We start from the raw sequence: 24,605 nt of genomic DNA on the forward strand, positions 1-24,605 counted from the left end.
TTTTATTCAAAGTCTCTATAGTCAAATCCAGTGAAGGAATAGATGCAAACATTCCAACAGCAATATTAACTCAGCTGCCTTACACTTTGTCCCTTCTACAGGAGCAATATGTCACATAACCACAATTTTACCTTCAGCCAGAAAAAACAGAAATGTGAATACTTCCTCCATGGGTGTGTAATACCTATATATTTTGGTAAAAACATGTTTTCATATTAATCAAAATCATTGGAGGAGAGCTTTTGACCTGAAAAACTGTGCATGATTTTGACTGTTCATCTGGTCATTGCTTGTTACTATAGCAGTAGCATTCCTTAGTGCTCAGCATGTGAGACTGAAACAATTAGGCAGTATAGCATATCATACAATATGATGATTGGGCGAAAGAGAAATGTGTATTTGGGTCTTTCCATGCGTGTAGGAAAATAAAGTGCAAGATGCATTGGTTTTTAGTAGATGAGACCAGTATGCTATTTTTAATTAGCATCACAAAAATCATGTCAGAATGGACTTTTGGAGGACATCTGGTTCATATATGGTGCCTGAACTTGGCATAGTGTTAAATAAATAAATACACAAAAACTGGTGTGTAGCACCAAATTAAAGAGTTTTTTTTAAACCTGGCTATGGTTAAAGACAACGTGGCAACACGCAGAGAAGCATATGAGCGAGAGAAGTGTAGTTTTCCACAAATTCTCTAGCAATAGTAAAGAGAGCTTTGGAGTCTTTGTACTGGATAGATGTTTTCTTCCATGGATTGGACTGATTTTTGAATACACTGTCTTCTGGCAAGAAGTTCATTACATGTGTTAGGAGATATTTCCTTCTGTTTATTTTAAACCTGCCTCTCTGTAGTTATGCATGTAACTTCTGTATGCATCTTCTTTGTGTAGCAGACTGACAAGAAATCAACTACTGTTCATCCCTCAGTCACAGCCGATTTCTAATTTTGGCTTAGTAACCAAAACCTCTCTGAACAATGGTTCAGGACTAATTTTGCTGGATTAGTCTGTGGTGGGGTGCTTAAGCCAGTATCAGCTCCCAAGAGAGCTAGAAGAAGGCACAATATGTATGAGGCATTTCAGTGGTCTGAAATCATACAACCGTTTGTGTCAGTTTGCCTGATCTGATTAGCTGAGCAATGGAGCTGGCCAACTGATCCAAGGACCTATACAAGATCCAAGGAAAATATGGGAAAATAGGTTCCTGCCATAACCTCAGGCTTATGGAGAAGGGCCTCTGGTTGCTTGTGGACAGTAGTTCTTCAAATCCTTCTCTGCATTCAAGTGTTGATGAGGGATCTGGGGCACAAGTATTATGTGGAGTGGCTGAGGGAACTGGGATTGTTTCTTCTGGAAAGGCAGCAGGCTCAGAGGGGACATTGCTGTCTACAATGACTGGAATGGAGGGTGTGGTGAGATGGGGGTTGGCCTCTTCCATGTAACAGTGATAGAATGAGAGGGAATGACTTAGAGTTGCAGCAGAGTGGTTTAGGCTGGATATTAAGAAAAATATCTCCTCCAAAAGAGTGGTCAGGTGCTGGAACAGACTGCTCAGGGAGGTGGTTGAGTCACCATACATGGAGGTGTTAAAAAAATGATTAGATCTAGTGTGTCCAACCCACAGGCCCCATGTGGCCCAGCACAGCTTGTACTGCAGATGTGCCACCTGCTGCCAAGTCATCGTGATGGCAGCTCTGTAGTGGGCTTTGGGGAGGGTGCAGTGCTGACTTATATGACATTATGCTTAATTTGCAAGGAAATACTGTCAGTTTTCAAATATTACAGTTTAGAAGACATTATATGCAGAAACATGCTGCGAAATTTGATGCATATCAAGGAATGTTTCATGAGGACGAAATAGAGGAACTGAAAAAATTCTGTCAGCTCAACAAAATACTTTTTTTTAAAAAAAAAAAAGTTAAATGGACTCTGTTATTAAAAACTAGTTGTGTGATACCAGATCTGATTGCAAAAAAAAACCAAAGCCATTTCCTGATGGTGGGTTTGTTAACAAATGTATGGTAAGCATGATGGATATGACGTGTCCTGATTAGAAAAGAAAAATGGATGTTTCTAGAATATTGTTTGTCTCACCAGTCTATAGCCAGGTCGACTGAAGAAATAGGAACAGCAATCAAAAAATATTTAGAGAGTAAAGCTGCTAATTTGAAGTTTTACACTTCAATAATAAATCAAAGCACTGATGCTACAGGTACAGCTTACATCTATTAGAGGTGTTGATAACAAATATAATGTCACTGAAGAAATGGGTGAGATGGAAAGGCATAATTAAATTTGTTGATTTGTATGAAATGGCTTAAAAAAAACCACATTAAAATAAATATATAAAATAAATTAAAAAAAAAAAAACATTAAATATATAAAATAAAAACTCTTCTCTAACCTTTGTCAACCTATCTGGTATGGCTACAGGTGGTGCCCTGGTGATGATTCTAAAAAGGAGGGTCTTAAAAAAAGTAGTAGAAGATGATGCAGTTAACACCAGTAACTCACATTTCATGAAATATCACTGCACCAGGCATCAAGAAAATCTACATGCAAAAACTTCAGTTAATGCCATGTAAGAAGTCATCAAACTCTGAATTTCATAAAGTCCTGTTCTAAGAGTTCCTTAGAAGTATGGCTGCTGATTATGGGGTCATCATTTACTTATCTGAAGAAAGGTGGCGAAGTAGGGGTAAAATGCAAAAAATTTAGGCTTTATGATTTGCAAATGGAAATCAAGTCCTTTTGTGGAATCAAAAGGAGGACGTGTGCCAGAACATGAAGATTAAACGCGTCTCATAGATATAGCATTTTTGATGGACTTGACCACTCATTTAGTTGAGTTAAACATGTGTCTTTGAGGTGAAAATCACCTTGACTGTGCTGTGTTTCAGACAACAACAGCATTTCAAATGAAACTTAAATTATGGCATGCTGAAATTATGGCAAATAATTTCATACATTTTGATATATTGACTGAACACAGTCCTGTGAACAGTGAAAAATATGCTTTACAGTTTGATGCAGGAATTTGAGAGTAGGTGTCAAGATTTCCAAAAAAGTCTTTTTTTTTTTTTTTTTTTTGTATTTGCAATTCTGTTTTTATTTGACTTAAATGCATTACTTGCGAATTTTCACATGGAATGTATAGAGTTGCAGTGAGACATTCAACTCAAAGAAAAAATTTGAACATGTCTACTTTCTAAGCTTTAATAAGATCTCTCCTGCTGGGAGAGAATATCCCTCGTTTCACAGTCACTCCTGATTCATGTAATTGCTTTTTGTAGTACACACATCTGTGAACAACTGCTGTCAAGGATGAAGCACAGGAAGGGTATTATTTCATCAAAAAATTTCTGATGGACACATTGAAAACTCAGTGGGAGTTTTTGAACGGGCTTTGAGCTGGCCTGACGCATTATCAGTTTCTCAAAACAAGGTCATCACACTAGTTTTATGATTTTGCTGCTCCCTATTTTTTATATTTTAATAAGAAATACATTTTTTAAAATGTTACTTATATGTATTAAACTTGTTATATATTTTATATGTGGCCCAAGGCAATTCCTGTTTGCTCTGTGTGACCCAAGCAAACCAGAAGGTTGGACAACCATGTTTTAGATGTTGCAAGAGACATGGTTTAGTGGGGAAATAATGGTGATAGGTGGATGGTTGGACTCGATCTTGGAGGTCTTCTCCAACATTGTGATTTTACAATTCTGCTATTGTGAAAGCTATTCCGGTAGATTGTTACTGACTCAAAATACAGACGTAGACACTAGCTGTACTAGGGAAGTACCTAAGTAGGACAGTTATGGGAGAGACTGTGTAGTAGCACAGGATAACCATATGCCTTCAGTGTGTACCTGTGGCTTACCCTGCTTGCTCCCAGGAAAAATGCCACTCCCCAGTAGATTTTACAGCATGCTGTGTCCCAGCGGCACCCTAAAGAACCTCTCCAGGTTTTTACCATGAATCATCAGCCGTTCTGCTACTGGCAAGGCTTACCGTAGGTCTTAGCTTTAAATGTAGGAGGAAAAAAATAATACTGTTGCTCACCTGTTTATGCTTTGCTATCTAAATTTGCCAGTGGGACACATAGTTCGTATCAGTATAACATGTTTAGTCCACCTTAACAGTGGACAGTCTGCCAAATTTAAGTGTAAAAAAATAGATCTGCTTTTTCATTCAAATGTTGACCAACAAAGAAACATCTGAAATCTTGAGATTTTTTGTTGATTTCAGTCAAATGCCAAGAATTATTTTATGCTTAAAAACAGTACAAACAAAACAAGAACAAACTCCAGTATCTGACAGCTTGCATGCTAAGTTCTCTTATGGGATTCTGAAATACTCATAATATTAACTTTTACCAGCTTCCTCTCCAGATAAAAATAAGAAAAGAATGGGACTTTCGGAGAGGTAGGATCTTGAATAGGTTGTTCCTGAGTCTTTACACTTGCTGTAAGAAAATCTGAAATGAAGAAAAAGTAGTATATGTGGAATTGTACAATTTGCACTAGAATGTTTGCAAACACTGAGAAATGCTCTGAAGTACCAAACAGTGAGGTTAACATTAAGAAAAGTATTTTTCGTGCAAGCTTACAATACTCTCAAAGAAATACATGAATAAACCTCCCTGAAGCCGTTGGACATAATATCAAAATAACCAGCCTGCTTGGAATGCAAATCAGCAGGTATTTGTTGCATTTGTTTTGGCATATAGACTTTGAGAAGCAAATAGAGGAAGTAAACAAATAGCTGGCTTGAGAAAGCTTGAAGCTTCTAAGTGAGCTACAAACTCAGACTAGTGTTCTAAACGTACTTTTGGTTTTTTTCCTGGCATTGGGTCAAAACTGATTTTGTTTAACAAATATGAATCCGGTGTAAAAATTGTAGATCAATTCTATTCCTTTCCTATAGTTTATTGTAGATGCAACTTTTTATCTATCTATTCTCAGATTTTTTTTTAATTATTTTTTTGTATTGAGAACTGTCTGAGAATTTGTAGCCTGTTGAGTAGCTGTTTTCTGCACCCCTCTAGAAGAAAAAATGACTGTGGAACTAGTGCACAAAGCAGTGAGTAGTCTTTCGGAAGAAAAGCACAGGTACTAAAAAGGCTGTTTTGGTCAGAGTGACCGCGTGGTTTCATTTAGGGTTACTGGTTTCAGGCTGGTGGCATTAATTGCCAATATTGTTATATTTTAGCAGTTTTGATGCCAATAGAAGGGTAGGAAAAATCAGACCAATTGTCTCTTTGTGTGAAAAAGAAGTTCATGCTTTCTCTAGTCGTTTCTGTGGCATACTGTTCAGTTCAGTCCAGCAGAATCTCGTTCATGTAAATCCCTCTGTAACAATTAAAATTAGATACTGTGTTTGCTCTAAGCGTAGCTACAGGACTTAAACAACAGCAGTGTGTGGCCTTCTTGGCTTTCAAGATATTTCCATCTTGCATTTCAGAGACAATAATGACAAATGAAAAAATGTTATTCACTGTATATTCTTCTGTTGCTGTTTCCCTACAGGTGATTTTAATAGGCAACTGATGAATCAGATGGTGCAAATGAACCAGATACTGGGAGACGTGAAAGACCTTCTCAAACAACAGGTACTGTGTAAGGACCTCATTGTGGAATATCCCAAGCTTTGTGACTTCAATAGGGTCAGTGGAGAATATGTGTAAGCAGTAAGCTTCTGCATTGAATTCATTGCCTCAGATGCATGACACAGTGAGAAGAAACAACCTGATGGATCCTGGTACAGGTATATCTGAATTGGACATGAATTTGTGCCAGTTGCTGCTTGCTCTCAGTGCTGGATTTAGAAGCGCATGGCTGTTGTTGAGCATAAACCTGCTGAACTGAAGTATTACCATTACTACTGTCCTTAACTTTATGGAGTACAAAGAGCAACTGATTTCAAGATGATGTATGTATTTTGAGTTGTCTGAGTGGCATATTAGGAAGAATTGTAATGGTTCTGCTGGTTCAGCCAGATACAAACTACCTGTATCTAAACAGTGTTTATTTTCTGTATTCTTAAGGTCAAGGAAACAACTTTTTTGAGAAATACCATAGCTGAGTGCCAAGCTTGTGGTGAGTATGAGTATTCCTGCACTGCTTGTAAAAGAAAACTATATGAGATGTACATTCATTTAGAAACTAACGTCAGTTTTACTTGGCATCTAAGTACTTTCAGAAAATACTGTTTCCAAAGTTCTTAGATATGTTGATCACAAATTTGAAATAGATTTTCATTAGAGAAAAAGCTTTACTAATAATCCGATTATCAGATGAAAAAAAAGTTTTTATACCTCAATAGGGTTATAAAAACATCGTAAACAAGCAGTACTGCCTAACATTGCTGTCAGTTCTTTCTTTGCCATGATGATGTACCACATGCTCTCAGGGGAGGAGACACTGTCAAATGCCTAACCATCAGACTTAGTGGGAAAATAACTGAGGAATCATATTCTGCACTAGCTGTCAGTCTGAGGAAAATCTCAGATAGTCTGTCTGGAAGTAGTCTGGTTCTCTGTAGGTTGTCACTGGTTAACAGCAGCAAGATCCAAAAGAAAGCGTCCATCTTTTCACTAAATAAAAGAGATATATTCCCGAATGCTACAGCATGGCTCTTTTATACAAATGCAGGACTCGTATGCGCTCAGTATAAAAACAGAAAATAGTGCCTCAGTGAGTGAAGTTAAAAGACCTTACAGGTACCATGTCTTTTTGATTGTTTCTTCCAAACTATCCATAATAACAAGATTGAGTTGAGCTCCAACCAAGTTTAAACTATGCTAGTGCTGAGGAAAAAGTCTTTAATCATGCACAAATGTGAAGGTGTAGTCCACACATTGGTACTGGGTGTCAACACCAGCCAGAGCCTTGGAAAATCTTTCCTTTGCACAGTGCTGGTATCTGTTTGTCTGAGTGTGCTTACATGTCCAGGTGTGCATTCATAGGCTGCCAGCTGTTGCTTCTTTATTCCCTGTACTTGTCAGATATGTTTTTATAAAATCAAGGCATTGTTTTTCTTACAAAGTAGCGATGCTGCTAAATACCCAGAAGAGAGCCTTGTACCTTCAAGCTTTAGTCCCTTCAGCGTTTTTTGGTCATCTGAGGACACTGGCTTTCGCAGTTTTCTGTCCTGGCCGGCAATAGATCTGTACTGGGACTGACCTAGCAGGAGGGCCCCCACGTGTAGCCAGGAGCAGTATGGGAACCTAACAAAGCAGCCTTAATTTCCCGCATCTAGGGATGAAACACCCTGCTGGGCCGTTGCCAGCATGAAATCTCTTCAGCCATAGCACAGCTGGTAACAGTGTGTAGAAACGCGAAGTCCCAGTTGAGCAGCATCCTGGGGATCTTTTCAGAACATTTGCCAGCCGAAAGCCATGATTGATGTTTCTCTCAATTGCTAAAACTGCTCTTCTTTCTGCATTGTAGGTTTGGGAATGGTGAATTTTCCAACTCCGCTTCCTAGGCATAGCAAACCCAAGTGTGAAACAAGTTCCTGCTTCAGGGGAGTCAGGTGCATGGAGACAGCTGAAGGAATTCAGTGCGGCCCATGCCCTGACGGATTCACAGGGAATGGAGTGATATGCTCTGATATTGATGAGGTAAATTAGTAATTTTCACTGAATTAAAAAAAGCACCTGTTTCATGTACAGCAGTGGATTGCTGATGCTTGCTGTTCCTAGCGTTTGCTGACTGCTTGCATAGTGCATATTAATTCATTCTGATTTGATTCTACCTCCCTGTTTTGCTGTTGCTGCAAATGTATGGAGGCATAAGCGTGAGAGCTTGAAATACCCTGTTGAGCTGGGAAGTTAAAGGAGTTAAATCTATTCCACAGAAAATTCAGTAAATTCTTACGTGTGCAGAGCAGCGAGAACACTTCTTGTTGACTTGGGCTTTGTATCTTTCAGCTGTAGTGATCCTGACCTGGCCTTGGAGACTGAAGTCCTCTATTCCTAACTGTAGTTGTGTTTTCAATCAAACCTTTAAGATCTATGGCAGCAAATAAACAATTATTCCTTCTTTTTTTCATTTATGGCTGTGATGAAAGCTGTTTTTTTTTTTTTTCTTGTGCTATACGCTAGCAATTCAGAACTTGCTTGGATTGAGGACTGAAGTAATAGATTTTCAGTATCTTAAATGATTAAACAAAATGTTTATTAATTTAAATCTGTCACTTAACTCAGAACTTAATTCAAACAACTGAAACACCTACAGCTTCATGCTGTTTCATGATTTTTCTGTATGATGATTTTTGCCATTACCCTTTAGTGATTTTATTCTTATTTTTCTCCCTCTGTAGAAATGCCTGGATGTATTAAACCAGGGAATCAAGAGAATTAGGTCATTAATTGTGCCTGTGGATATCACAGTTCTATCAGTGTACTTCCTTATGATGTCAGATGCAAGAACAATTCCCATTTTTCATTTTTCTAGCCAACAGAAAATGTGCTGTGATTGCTTGTTTGGTTTACTCTCTCCTGAAGACAATCAGCAGAAAGGCTGCTTTGTGCCCAACTTATCTTTGTGAGAAAAACACGGGGAAGAGAAAATGGGTTGAGTGTGGCAGATTCTGGAGTTGTAGTTGTGTCTTTATTTTGCCTCACATGTGTTTGCTGCAGCAGAAGGTGCAAAAAAATAGAGGTAAAGCTCTAAAATGTGAATTGGAGACAACTGTGATGTGAGTTTCTTGCCAGGCAGCCATGGTGAGATACTTAGGCCAGGTGACATAGAGCTATTAGTATGGAAAGGGTCAGTTTCTTGAGCTGCACCCAAACAGACACATAGCTCCTCTCTGCTGTTTTCAATCTTGGAGCAATTCTACCCATGATAGCACTGTTGGGAAAACAAGCCAAGACCAATGTGTGATGTCCCAGTGACTAGGCTTCCCTGAGTAATCATGATGTACCACCGCTCTGCATGACAGAACTGATTACTAGAAATAGTGAGGAATTTTACCTAAATGATGTCACACTGCATGTGGACACTGCTACTCAAATGACAACTTGTTTTGTGCATTTTGTTCACCAGAAAATTGTTCCTGTAGCAACTGGATTTTCACTTATGTAAGCAGAGTGAGAAAAGAAATAATAAATGGCAGTAGCCTTTTGTTGCCTAATAAAAGGGTCTCTGTCATATTACTTGTTTTCCTGGGTTAGCTGAGGCTGTAAGTAAAGTCATTTATTTTTGAAGGTTTTCTGGGAATCTCTTCAGCTTTCTACTGAACGAACTATTTCTGTACTTCATAAAAATTGGCATTTAAGAAGCTGCTCTTAAAGAATTCTACAGGAGTGAGGAAGCTTCTAGGTTTCTTTAAGAGCTACTGTCATTCCTTCAAAGGCTGTTAAAATATCTGCAGCAAGCTCCCTTCATTACCATCTTGAAGACATTACTTTCATAGCCTGTATTCTGAGCTGCAGCTCTGCTCTGTTCATGATGTAATTTGAGTGCCCTCTCCTGGATACAATAAAAAATCCACATTAAATAATTTTCTATGCTAATTGCAGACATAATTCTGTTGAATTGTATGCTCAGTTACTGGTCAGTAATTGCACAAGTTTCATGTCTGTTTGTGAGTGTACTCTGGCATGTTCTGCCTTCATTTTAGAATTTTTTTTTTTTGTTGTTAATTATGAAGGTGGAAAGACACATTCTTTTAAACATTTTTTTAAATTCTTTCTGTGTTTCTTATGTGCTGTCTCTGAGCCATAAGCAGTGTGATGATGTGTTAATGTTTTCAAGTACTTCCACAGATACTACTTAGTGGCTACTGTTGATACTTGAGAGGCAGCAGTACAGGGATGTAGTTCCTAAACTGGCACCCACAAGGACACTGAAATGGATTAAAACCATTCTGTAAAACCACACAAGGCAGTGAACTAAATAATGTCTGTAGTCTAAGGCTGGTGCTGTGAGTGTGTGGTATTTTGGTAGAAGTGCTGAGGGTTGCCTGTTGGCTTCTGGTCTAGAAATGTGTGGGTGCCACTGCCACAGGCCTCTTCATCTGGCTTGTACATTGTATTTGGTTTACTTCTGACTATGAGATGTGCCCAAATGCAAACAAAAGAAAATGCCACTGCTGCTTCTGTGTGTACAAAACACAATTTCAAGACCATTCGTGGGTTGTGAACTTGCTGCTTTCCTGATAGTGTCTAAGCCCCTCCAGTTACATTCTCGTCTCCAAAGGAGATCAGCCTTCCTAGCAAAAGGAAGAATGAGAATCAGAGCTCAGAGCACCAACTACAGGCAAAAATGAAAGAATGAAAGATTGTGTCATTTAAATTACAGAGTTAGCTGAAGACCAGCTGGAGTCAAACATACCTGAAACTTTTCTCTGCAAGTCAGCTTTTTGACATAACATAGAAGAACATTCAGACATTTGCATTTAATATTACCTGGGCAGGTTGACTGAGAGGTCTGTGTGCACAGTCAGAGTCTGGACATTACTGAAGTACAAACAAGTGCTCATTTGATATTTTTTTTCTATTTTTTTTTTTCCCTTGCAGTGTCATTACAGCCCCTGCTTCCCTGGAGTGCGTTGTGTGAATACTGCTCCAGGTTTCCGTTGTGAGACCTGTCCCCCAGGATATACAGGACAAACTTTACAAGGCGTAGGACTCAGCTATGCCAAGAACAACAAGCAGGTGAAAGACAGTATCCTTGCAGTAACTTCCATTGCATGGTGATAGCTTATGTTAACTGTGTATCAGTATTGTATTTATTTATATTGTGGTCATTCCACAATAACCTTAGAAGATCTAAAATTGTATTTTCTTGCTTTGGTGTATTAAAAGTTTAATAGTTAGGAATAGCGTGGAAATTCTGTATATCTCACAGAATCTTTTCTGAATTTATGAGTGTTTTGGAAACTTGTCTAAAAATTAAGGAAGTGGACATGTCTGCCATTCTAGAAGTGGTTCCAGGAAGAGACTGTGGCACTTCTCTAGACTTAAACTTCTGTGGCTTTTCTTCAGACTTAGATCTCAAGCTGGCCTGTTTTTTATTACGTTGTTTTGTTTTATTTCTAGGTCTGCTTAGACATTGATGAATGTCAGAATGGTGGGCATGGAATCTGTGTTCCAAATTCTCATTGCATAAACACTTTGGTAAGCAGTTTTCTGACTTTTTTTTTAAAATGATTGTTTTAAAATTCCTTCAGGCTAGAATTGGATTTGTGCTTCTCAATGAAGAACTGAATAATATATTCTGCTTGTTGGCTACATCTAATCCAAAGAATCGCTGCCCCTTTTTGTGTATAAAAACAAAATAATCAATACTTGATCTGGCATTTGTGTGTATACACATCGCTTGCCATGAGGACTGGTAATAACCCTTCTTTCCACATCCTCCAGTTACTCGTGCTTATGGGCATGTTGTGGCAAGGAACCTCTTTTCAAAAACTTAATCTTTCCTTCCTTTCATTTTTTCCCACAAAGAACTGTTGCAAATAAGCTTTCTCAACAAGCTTTCATTTAGGAAATCTCCACTTCATAAGGATATTTATATAGTATTAGGTATTGCTCTATATAATCATGGAGAAAAGGAGAGCTGCAATTAATAAAGCACATTTAATACGGTTGGGTATTAAATCCAACAAGTAGAAAGAGTTTGAAATATGTTAGGATCAAATAGACTGTGTGTATAAACATTTTAGTGCTATAAAGCAATTTGGACTTTTCACTTCACTTATGCTACTGTCAGTTGTTTTTTTTCTGCTACACCTGACTGCATAGAGCAGACTTTGTTAGTAACAGGAAAGGGTTTTAAAATAACCTGCAGGTTAAAACAGGGTCCTGTTTTGCGACCAAATATTGTTGAGGCTGCCAGCAGTGTTCCATGTGGTGTGTTTCCCTGCAAACAGTGTTTCTAGGACTGCATTCTGCTCAGTAAGTTTGTCTCTATGCACAGGTATTCTGGTGTCTGGATTGCGTCTCTTGCATGTTACATGTACTGCATGACTAACCTTATTCTAGATGCTGTCAGGTCTGGTTAGCACAGGTCAAAAAGAGGCCCACCAGCTGTCAAACATCAGCATGTGGATTTTTGCTCCTGTGTTCTTTTAAAAAGAATTTGGTCTGGAAAAGCTGCCCTGAAGGCGGGCTTAATGCATACCAGGGCTTGACAGAGACAGAATATACTGAGAAAATTTAGCAAATTCTGAACCATGGTGTCAATTAGAAAACATGTAGACTGTTACATTTTATGAAAGTGATGCTGATTGCATAGTCGGTGATCATGCGATTGTGTCAGAGATTCAGTCATCTATATATGTTTCAGACTGAAGTATGCAGATGGCACAGAGTTCAAATTTAGGAACACAAGACAGAAGTTGCCCGGTTGAGTTGTAAATTCCTCTCTGTAATGCTGGACTGGGACATCCCAGTAGACTTTGTGTGGGAAGAGTGAATTTGTGTGGGTGTCAATGGTTTACGGGCTAGTTCGGCCCAGTTCCGTGACAAGCGGGGCGGAGGGATCTGCAGATCTGCGCCTCCGGAAAAAAGGAAACAGGAGACCCCAAAATAATTAAAACAGCGGCAATGATCTGAGGAGAAACAAACTAATTTACTAAGTATATTATCGGAATGCAAGTTAACACACTATAATACAATATAATCAGAATTGAAGCTAATAAATCAAATATAATAGAGAGAGAGTGTCCGAAAGGTGGACTGCGCATCTCACCTCAGCGTTGTGGCGTTGTGGTGACGCCCCGCTCATCACGGAACCGGGTCGAACCAGCCCGTAAACCGTTGACATTCTTGGTGGAGAATGCGGGCAAAGGCTGTTTTTTAGCTTTTTAGAACGAATCTCTCTCTGCTCTCGGAGAGCTTCGTTGGGAAAGTTTATCTTTTTCACAGGTGCTCACTGAAAACTTGACCTTGAAAGTCTAGGCGGACTGCCAGTGTTCTGGGATATTTGTAAACTTTGAGCACTGCTATCTTGCTCCCGTAAAAGAGAGAAAAGAAAATGATTCTGCTTTCTCTTTTAAACCTGTTTGCAGAGGGAGCTGCTAATTTCACAGAACTTGGGATTTTTAAGCAGGCTCCCAGTCTCTCCTTTGAATCCTTTATGCAGTTTTTGAATGCTCACCTGATGGCTTTGTTAATCTCCCTGAATTTACTGTTCATCATTTCAGTCAGTTTTTGTATTTATTGTATTTTGAGGAAGCCTTCCCCAAAACCAGAGAATACTGAATGGCAGGGAGTGTGGAGAGGCTTGGGAGAGATTTTAGAGAGATGGACATCTTCGGTGTCATGGAACTTTACTCCTGAACACCTGAAAGACCCTGAAAGCTTAAGCATTTATTTGAGACAGGAATGTTGCGGCTCAGGCAGATCTGAGGAGGCACAAATGATTTGGGGCCTGGCTAATGCTTATCGGGCCTTATTCCATAGTATCCCAAAAAGGGAGAGAGTTTGTGAGATTGAGAGAGAGTGTCTGAGAGCTGAGAGGGAGAATCTCCAGGCGAGAAAGAGAGATCAGGCGACCTTGCCAGGAGTTAAACCTCCTCTCCCTGACCACAAGGTCCCCTGGGGAATGTAGTTCTTCTTCTCTTCAGGGCAGGTACCCAGGACTTGAGCATTGACAGTTAAAGTCCCAGTGCCCCACATGATGTTATGATGTGGAATACTGAAAGCCAAAAATCACAAAACCATGACACTGGGGCACCTTAATTTCACAAAGGCTTGAGTTTGTTGAAGATCCGTCCACTGCTTTTCTTTGACAGAAGTAATTATTCTTAGAATCAAAAGTGTCTTGAGTTGGAAAGTTGAGTTGGAAGTTGAGCTGTATCCTTTATTGTGATTATCTGAGCACAAACTGAGATTCTTTGGCTTCTATGTGTTGTGGGTTTTTTTTTTTTCCTAAGAGTTGTACAAATACAATTCATAAAAATGTATTTGTGCTTCTAGGTAAACCACTGAAAAAGGTTGCATGGATGTTTTACAACGATGTAAATGAGGCTTCAGCTCCTGAATTCCTTTCTGAAGAACATGATTTATCTCATATTGGCTTAAAAGCATCTAAATTAAAAAATAATAATGGAGTAAATACAAAATGAACTTTCTTGATTTTCTGTGATTATTGTACCCAATTCAGCTTAGATAAGCAGTTAGATCAGCCTTACACTGAAAGAAGAGCTTTGAATCTGAATAAATAGAAGCTGCTTAGAATTTTTACACAAAGTTTTGACCACTTGGAATTAGCTTATAGTGATACTGGTGGAAACAATGCATCATCTGGAACCTGTTGTTGCTGCAAGACTTTTCTTTGGCTAAACAAAAAACTGATCTTGACAGGTGTGAATTCAGCTTATTTTAGAATTTGTAGTGTGGGAGAAAAACCTGATTTCTGTATGAAAATCTGTTCACAGGGCAGGAAGCCTTAGTGAATGAATTTGCACAGCGTGAGCAGTGTGACATGAGTCTTGCTCACACGCTTGCTTTAAAAAGAAAAAGTCTGTTAAAAGGGGCTTGCTGGTAACATTTTGTTCTTACAGGGCTCTTATCGCTGTGGCCAGTGCAAATCAGGATATACAGGCGACCAAATCAAGGGGTGCCAGGCTGAGAGAAGCTGCAGAAGTCGAGCCCTCAATCCATGCAGTGTCCATGCCCGGTGTATTGAGGAAAGGCGAGGAGAGGTGACATGTATTGTGAGTTCATAAATTCATTCATTTGTACAATGAATAACAGCTGAAAGTGAGCAAGTCTCTGTGGTCATTATATCCTTACAGTTGAGTATCCAAACTGCAGCACACTGGCCCAGATCAGTTATGAAAATAACCAAACTGGGTCTATCCTGCAATTTTTTTCCCTCCTGCATCTCTTCTATAAGGCAGCCATACTCATGTGCCATATTTGCTGCATGAGCTGCATACATTTGTGTGATTACGATTTTTTGAGAATGGTTTTTATAGACCTTCTGCATTCTCCTTGGAAAGGACTCTCTCTGCAACCTGCTGCTGGGAACCTGCTTTAGCAGAGGGGTTGGACTACGTGATCCCCAGAGATCCTTTCTAATGACTGCAATTCTATGATTCTTTGTGACTCACAAGTGTCGATGTACAGAATGCATCCCAAGGGCAATTCCCTCTCTTGGTGCTCTACTGAGTGGAGGGTTTTTGGCTGCATAGCCATAACTAGGGATTTTGTCAGCATACCCCCAGTGCTTGTATTTGTCTGCTGATAGAGATGATAGGTTTCCAAATGAGATCACAGATTTTATGTACAGTATAGACTGCGTTGTGCTTTCCTTCCCTGGGAGCAGCAGGGCACTAAGTGGCATATGATTCTTTATTATACCAGTCTAATTGTATTTTGTAGTTTTTTGAGGTTGCAAGGGGAGGGGAGGGTCTAATCCCATGCCCTAAATTTGGATGCAGTGCATGCTTTCGCTGGTGCTTGCTTTGGTCTCATTTTATATGGCCATCTTTTTCAAAGACGAAATGAGGCTATATTAAGTCCATGCAGTAATGAAAGATACCTAGATACTTGTACAGGCAAGTCCTTGTTTTCAGGAGAGGCCACATGCATTTCTCTGTGTTTATGTTCAGTTTCAGGTGAGGGTTTGCTTTGAATCATACCTATGTCATTGGCTAGGAGGAACTTGTGCACTGATGTACTTGTTATGCCAATGCAAACTCAGTAACTGTCAGAACAGTTTTCTATTAAAATATCCTCTGATCAATGGTGTATTCTTGAGATACTGAATAAAACATCCAGCTGATTCTTGGTCGCTTGCTGAGGTGCTATGTGTATGTTCTGCCTTGATGCAGCATTTCTTTTTTTGAACTGCAGGTAAAGAACCAAAACTGACTCCTGTTGATTACTGTAGGAAATGTGTAACTCCTGCTGAAATCATGAAGTGTTGCAGCCAGACAGTCCATTTAAAACAAAACCTTAGCTTATTCTAGCTGTTCCCAGATACAGAGAGCTTGAATTACAGTTTTTCTTTTCACACTGGGAGATGCTAAGGTGTATTTCAGTATACTACAATGCCTGTTTATGCCTCCTGCATATTAGTATTTTCAAAGTTGATATTACTGCATTGATCTATTAATCTTTTGGTAGTACTGCCTTGTTTTATTGATAGTGTGGCATTGGCTGGGCTGGTGATGGTTATATTTGTGGAAAAGATGTTGACATTGATGGCTACCCTAATGAAGAGCTCTCTTGCCCTGCTGAAAGCTGCAGGAAGGTAAGAAATTCTTTCTTAATGCTCTACTAATTCTGAGACATAGGGGATGAAGAGGAACATAAGAAGTGTGACAATATGTATTCATCTTTTTTCAAGTTAATGAACTCCTGAGAATAAATTCTATCTCATTTAATTAAAAGAATAATAGAAAATCAGATACTTTCATAATTTTAATAACTTTGTCTCACAGTACACCGAACATGTCTCTCTTCTTCTTTAGGACAATTGTAGGTTTGTACCAAACTCTGGACAAGAAGATGCTGATGATGATGGGATTGGAGATGCCTGTGATGAAGATGCAGATGGAGATGGCATTCCCAATGAGCAGGTACTCTGTACACACTGGGGTACAGGAGTCTGTGCAGACAGAAGGATCTCAGATTACTGCAGTAGGCAGTCAGTTTGGAATCTAGTTCTATTTGCCAAATATTCAATACAATTTACTGTCAGCAGCTTTTTAAATCCCGCTTTCTTTTTTTTTTTTTTAAAAAAAAAAAAAGACATCCATTTATAATACCTTAAAAAAAAAAAAAAAAAAAAAAAAAAAGACATACAAAAAGAAACAACTAAGGCTGCCCAACCAGCCTTAAGTCCCACCTGCATATGCTCCATTATTATGTGTTAGCATCAAATTCTACAGCTTTTTATTCACAGAACTTACGTCCTTCTTTCGTTGTCCCTTAACATGACCTTTAGGTACATTACTTATATTACTAACTTTCTTTTTAAGAGCAGTTTGACAGGACAGCACAATTAATGGGAGATACAAAACCTGTAGACAGTGGATGTCTTGCCAGTAACTGGAAAAAGCTTTGGATCACATTCTGAAAGAGATTTCCACGTGGGGACATTAGAATATATCAGAACAGAAGTTCAGATTGTAATTTCCCAAGTGTTTTAGCTTTATTTTGAGTCTGTACATGAAGAGGGCCATCACCTTTCATCGAGAACATTTACAGACCTTGACAAATGCTGCTGAGATGCAGGTTACTTATGTGGACCCATCCAAAATGAGAATCAGCTGTCAAAGTTATGAATAAATCTTTATGGTTTTCAATGTTCATGTTTAGTGTTCCTGTGGTGTGTAGAACACAGCAAAGCTCTGAGAGAGGTAGTGAAATCTGGTCCAGAGCTAATGTTTGTGTAAAATATCAAATGGCTCACTGAAGTGGGAGTGCAGGATTCATGGCTCCATTATATCTGATCTGGATCTGTGCCTCTTGCAGGATAACTGTGTCTTGACTCCCAATGTTAACCAGAGAAATAGTGATGAAGATATCTTTGGAGATGCCTGTGATAACTGCCGCAGTGTCCTGAATAATGACCAGAGGGACACAGATGGTGATGGGAAAGGAGATGCTTGTGATGATGACATGGATGGAGATGGTTGGTAACTCTTCGCTTACAACTTCTCTGATATTCTTGAAATTTACCCAGAAATTATTGTGTATTATAACAACTTTCTGTTAACAGCTCCTGTCATGTAACACTTTGCCCTTTTTCATGAAATCTCTGCTTAAAGTAATTTTCTTTTAGATCAATTTATGTCTTTTAGCCTTCATCTGAAGTGCCAAACACTTTATAACAGATAAGCATGGAACAAAACTTGGTTTAAGTTAAGATTATTGGTCATTCAGTAACCCCTTAAAGGTGCTAATGTGCCCTAGATTATCCAGCTGCTGCCTCTGCCAAATGCTTATAGGCTATGTGGTGTATTATGTCCATTGCTGTAGGAGTCTTGAAAGAAGAAAAGTCACTGTCTTTCAGGTGTAGTAATGAAGATAAAATATTTCATCCTATAATGTGACACGGAACGAGACAGTGAAGTGTGTGTAACTAATGAGGGATGTATGATTGGATTGAAAACTGTTCTTCAGCAAGATGTTTCTAACAGTGATTAAATAAATGGAAACACATACAAAAGATTTGCTGTGCAGATCTTTAATGTCATTGCAGGATTATGTAGTTACTGAAAAGGAGCAATGTATTTTCTATTCTTGATGCTGATTTTTTTTTAAACTAATATCCTGTTCACTTTTTTCTAGGTATTAAGAACCTTTTAGATAATTGCCAGAGGATCCCCAACCATGACCAGGAGGACAAGGACAATGATGGTGTTGGTGATGCCTGTGACAGCTGTCCTACAGTCAGCAATCCAAATCAGGTTAGCAGGCAGAAGGAATAAACATTTACATTTAAGGAGAAGGACTGCTGAGATCAGAAAGATCTAAGAGAATGAGGCAGCCCATGCAGACGGTGTTTCTCTTCTGACAGTAGGTATTCAGGAGGGTTTTGCAGAGATTCACATGCTCCTAGCATTGAAAAGGGAAACCAGCAGGCATATTCTTGTATCTTTGGATGTTGCTAGCATTGCTTCCCTAGCACTGTCACCAGTGTCTTCCACTCTTCATGTGAGCCTGCCCCAGTCTGACAGAGTCCACTGCCAGACTCCCACAGTGGTGTGATTTAGTTACAGTCAGTATTTCTTTCATGAGGACCTAATCCTTACTTAGCAAAACTTTCATTGCTTGTAGGTAAGAAGTCAGTGTGACACTTTTAACTTCTGATGAAACCCTTTGTAACTAACTTACGCTGGAAACTTTAGAGAAATTTGTTCATTTAAGGAATCAGCCTAGGTTAAAAATGTGTGGTATGTATCTCTAGAAACTGAGGAATTTTACTTGCATTTCACCTCTTTTGGAAGCTATTCCAATCCAATTTAAATCTGCTTATTCATCGTTCTGTTTTTTTCTGTAACAAAGCAGACTTTTTGGTAAGAAGTAAGATGCAAAGAAGGAAGTAGGTTTTACAAAACAAACTTTTTTCCATGCTCTCATTTTAATTGCATTTGATTTACTTATGTTTTATTGTTGCTATTTTAATAGATGCTTTCTGCAGCTGATATGGGAACTACCTCTGTTTTCTTTTGCAGTCAGATGTTGACAATGACCTGGTTGGAGATTCTTGTGATACCAATCAGGACAGGTATGCTGTATCATGGACCATAGCAGCAGAAGGGAAGTGGAAGGGCTAGTCTTGAGCCGAAGCATGGTAGTGATTCCTGGAGAGTTGTTATTCTTCATATGAGACTGGATTTTATTTCAGTACCTTTTAAAAGGAATATAAATTTCCAAAAAAAACCCCCAACGTTGTGATTTGTAAGCCTTGTTGTTTCACTTTCCTGCAGCAGTGCAGTAAAGGAGCCCTTTACCCCTAGCCCCATGTTCACACATACTTCCTGTTAGTTCCTGTGGAAATGACTTTCATAACAATTTTCTCCCTGTAAAACTCAGAGCACTGCTCAGAGCTTCTTAGTGAGGGAGCTTGCTTTTTTCTGCTTTTCTTTATTTTTCATCCTTTTTTTTTTATGCTTTAGCAGAAGTTTCACATTTAAGAGGTATGTATTTTTCCATAAGAGCAGTGTTTCATAATTTTATTATATTTATTATCGTTTTCAAATACAGCCCTTTGCTTTAGTACAGCAAGAATGATAAGGCTCATCTGCAGCCTTCATGTTCAGGAGACCATGTGCTGTGACAAACTGCCTTCTGCCTGGCTGGAAGCATGTTCTGCACAGCACAATCTGGGGGTAGCAGGGAAATGCTCATTCCAGAACTGACACAGCCTAACTGCAAAGTCTCACTCTGTAGGCATTGGTGGGTGCTGTGGTCCAGGGTGGCAAGTACAGGGGAACCTACTTCACCATGTCTGCTAGGAGCTTTCCCAGTCTTGGTGTAGTAGCTGATGAGGGCCCCCATTGTTTGGGAACTGTTTTAAGTAGATAGGCCTTGCTTATTTCTTGTTTTCAAAGAAGAACATTTTGTTCTTTCCTGAAAGCTAACTAATGTATAGGAAACGTCTTCTGTTAGACCACATAGACCTGAGGTTAGCCATGCAGTAATAGATAAATGTATACAGTCCTCACTGCATTTCACCCTAAAACTTGCAGGCATTGGTTGTTCTTACCTAAAATTTTAGCCCCCACTTTTATTGGGGGAAAAACAGGTGGGAATATGGATACCTGTAAACTGTAGTGCTGCTGCACATGCAAAAAGCTACTGAAGGGAAACATCCACACTTTACAGAAATCATTTTGGTTATGATATTTGTATAAAACACGTCTGACTTCAGGACACTGCTGTAGCTCTTGGCATAGATCTGAAGTAAACTGCCCCTATAGCTCCCCTGGGGAATAAAATCTCATCAGACTTGTGCATCTGCAGTACTAGAAACACAATAATTGTCATGTTTCTTGCATTAAAAAAATATGTATATTTATAAAACATATATATATATTATATGTATTTATATATATATACACACATTGAAAACATACATATATATATATATGTGTGTGTGTGTGTGTGTATATATATATGTATATACATGCACATTGAAAACAAGAAGTGAAAGCCTTTTTTTTTTTCTATTCCTCCTCCTCAGTTATTAGAATCACACACACAGAATTGTAGAGGTTGGAAGGGACCTCCAGAGATCATCGAGTCCAACCCCCTGCCAAAGCAGGTTCCCTACAGCAGGTCGCACAGGCAGGCATCCAGGCAGGTCTTGAACATCTCCAGAGAAGGAGACTCCACCACCTCCCTGGGCAGCCTGTTCCAGTGCTCCGTCACCTCACTGTAAAGAAGTTCTTGCGCACATTTGTGCAGAACTTCCTATGCTGCAGTTTCCAGCCGTTTCCCCTTGTCCTGTCAAGGATTAGGATATACTTAAGCATATAAATCGGGAAACAAGGCAGTCACTCCAAACCTTCCTGAACTTTTTTCTATAGTCTGTGTCCCCCTACTGTGTACCTTGCTACTTCACAGCTGATGGCACCATGAGTTGGTGTGGCATGTGGGAGCTGCAGTACTTACCTCCTTACTGTGTGGTCTCTTGGCAAAAAGTAACATAACAAAATTCAGCATGCTGCAGTCTAGCACCGTTGCTTATTTTTAAACAAGTCTGATTTCTGGGGCTTGTGCAGATGCTCCCATGGATTTCTCTCAAACTCACAGTTAAAGATTCATGAGCTCCGAAAAAATGTGTGGAAAATGGACATGCTTGCCATTGACCCCTTGTTGTGTCAGCTTTGTGACTTCTGATTGGTGACACTATAGGTACTGGAAGCACACACTCGTTAGGAGTAAATGTCATGTGGGATCCTGGGCTGTTGTACCTTTCCCCACTCCCTGTAAGGCTTCTTTTTATTTCCTTATCCAGGTATTTTTATAGCTTTAGGCCTAGCTCTACATCTTCTGCCAGCTTATTTTACAGCCTCCTTGTCTCCTTGCTGCCCAGCCACCCCAGTGATACCAGGTTATGGTGTCCCCCCCTCTTCAGTTTCCCAAGCTCCTAGGATGCCTCTCGTGGATATCCCATTCAGGTGTTCTCCCTATGCAGAGGTGGGAGCTGATGCCTCTTTTTCTTTTTGTCTCTGTGCTTGCAGTGATGGTGATGGGCACCAGGATAGCACAGACAACTGCCCCACCATTATCAACAGCTCCCAGCTGGACACAGATAAGGACGGGCTGGGTGATGAGTGTGATGAGGATGATGATAATGATGGCATTCCAGATCTCTTGCCTCCAGGCCCTGACAACTGTAGGCTAGTCCCCAACCCAGGGCAGGAAGATGATAATGGTAAGTCACGCCTTCAGGAGTGGTTTTGGTAGTTGCACACCACATCCTTCCCCAGCACATACGCTGACTGAGACTGCATGGTTGCTATGTGCATGCAGGTACCCATGGGCCAAGGCAGAGCTCCTTATGTCCCATCTGCAGATACTAGCTGTCAGGACAGAAACTCTGCCGCTCCTTGGACATCCGGGTTCAGCAGCTATGTCAGTGTGACTACTTGCTGCCGTAAGTTTACTAAACTGTAAGTTTACTCTCGCTTCTCTGATGTGTTCAGGTGATGGAGTTGGGGATGTGTGCGAGTCTGATTTTGACCAGGATACAGTAATTGATCGGATTGATGTCTGCCCTGAGAATGCAGAGATCACCCTGACGGACTTCAGGGCCTATCAGACCGTGGTGTTGGACCCAGAGGGAGATGCTCAGATTGACCCTAACTGGGTGGTTCTAAACCAGGTAAAAATACATGTTTTTTTTCCTCACGTGTCCAAGAAAGAACATTTGAAAAGCTCTGTACTTGTCAAACCTCTTGTAAATGAATGAGAAGTGGAAGCTGCTGTTTTGTTGGCTCTTGTATAGGTGTTAACAGTGGAACAGTTTTCCCTCAGAGCACAGAAACTTGAAGCTTGATGCTACTTTTGCAGGAGAGTTGGACTAAGTGACCTCCAGGGATTCCTTCAAACCCCTACAATTCTTGGACTCTGTAATGAACTAAAATAACTGTAGGCTAACTAGTTCTAGAAGTGTTACACTGCTGCTAGAAGTCAAATACAGCGCAAATACTAATGACATAGTAAAATTTCAAGAGTACTTTCTAGAGTTTGAAAGTCTGACTTGCTGTATAGCAGAGGATCTGCTCCTAAATGAAGTCCAATAAATATTGCTTATACTAACACATTTTAGTCTTCAGAAGGGAAATGTTTTCAGTCACGAGAAATGGACATTTCACTCCCATTGTTAAAATTTCTGCCAAACCAGCTGAAATGTATAAGAAACCTTCCTCTGCCTAGTCCTGGCAGTCAGTTTAATCCTGAACAGTGATGAAATTCTGTGAGCGAGGCCCTGCAAAAGTCCTCATCTCCCATTTGTTTTTTCCATCTCATCTCCAATCCTGGCCCAGAGTCAGTGATTTCAGAATAATTGGGGCAGGGAGGGAAAGAAAACTAAGTCCAGTCCTCCAGGAAAAGAAAAATCATTCCCAACTCTGTGCACACAAGCAGGTGAAATATGAGGATTTGATTGTAGCTTTCTTTTTAATTCAGAGCGGCAAGTGTTACAGACATGTTATGAGCATAGAGAGGAAAGGCATGGAGGGGGTGCTAGCAGGAGGCCAGAAGAGGCTGCCAGCCTTAGCCAACCCAGCTCGTCATGCACACTAACCACCCTGAATTTAATCTTTCAGGGCATGGAAATTGTGCAGACTATGAACAGTGATCCTGGCCTTGCTGTTGGTATGTGTGCTCTTTTGAGATTCAAGATTTATAGCAGAAAATCAAGTAGCATGTGAAGGCTTTTTCTGCAGACTTGGTTTTAACCCTGCATCTCCTTAGGTTACACTGCTTTTAATGGTGTTGACTTCGAGGGCACTTTTCATGTGAACACAGTGACAGATGACGACTACGCTGGTTTTATTTTTGGCTATCAAGACAGCTCTAGCTTTTATGTAGTAATGTGGAAACAGACCGAACAGACGTACTGGCAAGCAACTCCCTTCAGAGCTGTTGCAGAGCCTGGCATTCAGCTGAAGGTATGCTCGTGCATCCTAGCTGAGGGTGCAGTGGTCATTACAGCCTGGCTGTGGGCTAAGCCTTCATGTCAGGCATTGGCCCTTCTGACTTTGGCAAAGTCATCATGTTGCGTGTTGGCAGTGATGTTCAGCTGCTTTCCTTTCCCCGCACTGGGTGCCAAAACTGTTGTCAGACAGCTGTCACTCAGCCTGTTTAATCAGCACAGTTTCTTAAGGGTTTTTATTGACAGTCCTTTGTTCATCAACTGGAGTATTTAGTCCCTGCTCTAGTTGTCACATTGCCTGCTTCTCCTTGGTCCTGGGTATTTGATTATTTTTCTATGTAAGTAGTGGCTGCAGTTACCAAAGAAATTGTGGGCTTGTGAGTGGGAAGGAGGGTGCTTCTGCAGATCTCTCCACTACAGAAGACTTAGTGCTGCTGGAAGTTACATTTCTCTGTTGTCAGTACTTGAAAAATGTATTTCTGCAGGCTGTGAAATCAAAGACAGGCCCAGGTGAGCACCTGCGCAACTCCCTCTGGCACACAGGGGACACCAGTGACCAGGTGAGGCTGCTGTGGAAAGACCCTCGAAATGTGGGGTGGAAAGACAAAGTCTCCTACCGCTGGTTCTTGCAGCACAGGCCCCAGATTGGGTATATCAGGTAAGAGTAAAGAATAGATAAGGTGAGTACAGATATATGTCTGCTTAAACTGTTGTTTCTCAACATTTCTTAAATGATCTGAAAATCTGTGGTGTCTGTGCTTTGCAGTTAGAAAGCTGTAAGGGCTTACAATTGTGAACTTCCACCTGCAATTCTTTTCCTAGGGCAAACAATTGCAAGCTAAGTGTTTTGTAATTGATGTTTTTACCATCTTTGTTTTAACTGCCCAGCACTACCAGACCACTTCATGGCTATGATACCTTGTTTCCTCAAAAGACATTTAAAAATGTCTTAATGTTGATCTTTTAGTTTGAATTGTAGTTTTAGTAGTTTTAGGGTTGTTATCACAGAATATGTAAG

General features: G+C 39.9%; 1 protein-coding gene across 3 annotated transcripts in view; it reads left to right on the forward strand.

Annotated features, from left to right (window-relative positions):
* Window positions 1-24,605, forward strand: part of THBS4 (thrombospondin 4) — a 39,645-nt gene that overhangs the window by 11,181 nt on the left and 3,859 nt on the right. For all 3 annotated transcript variants that reach the window (XM_042825894.1, XM_042825895.1, XM_042825896.1), the window contains exons 5-20: window positions 5,534-5,616; window positions 6,052-6,103; window positions 7,457-7,629; window positions 10,534-10,671; window positions 11,056-11,133; window positions 14,526-14,678; window positions 16,118-16,222; window positions 16,443-16,550; window positions 17,449-17,608; window positions 18,268-18,386; window positions 19,155-19,207; window positions 21,669-21,862; window positions 22,134-22,312; window positions 23,259-23,307; window positions 23,407-23,603; window positions 24,073-24,245. In XM_042825894.1, the coding sequence (XP_042681828.1) occupies window positions 5,534-5,616; window positions 6,052-6,103; window positions 7,457-7,629; window positions 10,534-10,671; window positions 11,056-11,133; window positions 14,526-14,678; window positions 16,118-16,222; window positions 16,443-16,550; window positions 17,449-17,608; window positions 18,268-18,386; window positions 19,155-19,207; window positions 21,669-21,862; window positions 22,134-22,312; window positions 23,259-23,307; window positions 23,407-23,603; window positions 24,073-24,245 (2,014 nt within the window). The remainder of the gene's footprint in view (window positions 1-5,533; window positions 5,617-6,051; window positions 6,104-7,456; window positions 7,630-10,533; window positions 10,672-11,055; window positions 11,134-14,525; window positions 14,679-16,117; window positions 16,223-16,442; window positions 16,551-17,448; window positions 17,609-18,267; window positions 18,387-19,154; window positions 19,208-21,668; window positions 21,863-22,133; window positions 22,313-23,258; window positions 23,308-23,406; window positions 23,604-24,072; window positions 24,246-24,605) is intronic.

The sequence above is a fragment of the Centrocercus urophasianus genome, unplaced genomic scaffold (assembly GCF_019232065.1).
Source record: "Centrocercus urophasianus isolate 14NV4802_14NV808 unplaced genomic scaffold, USGS_Curo_1.0 seq_25, whole genome shotgun sequence".
NCBI classification, from domain to species: domain Eukaryota; kingdom Metazoa; phylum Chordata; class Aves; order Galliformes; family Phasianidae; genus Centrocercus; species Centrocercus urophasianus.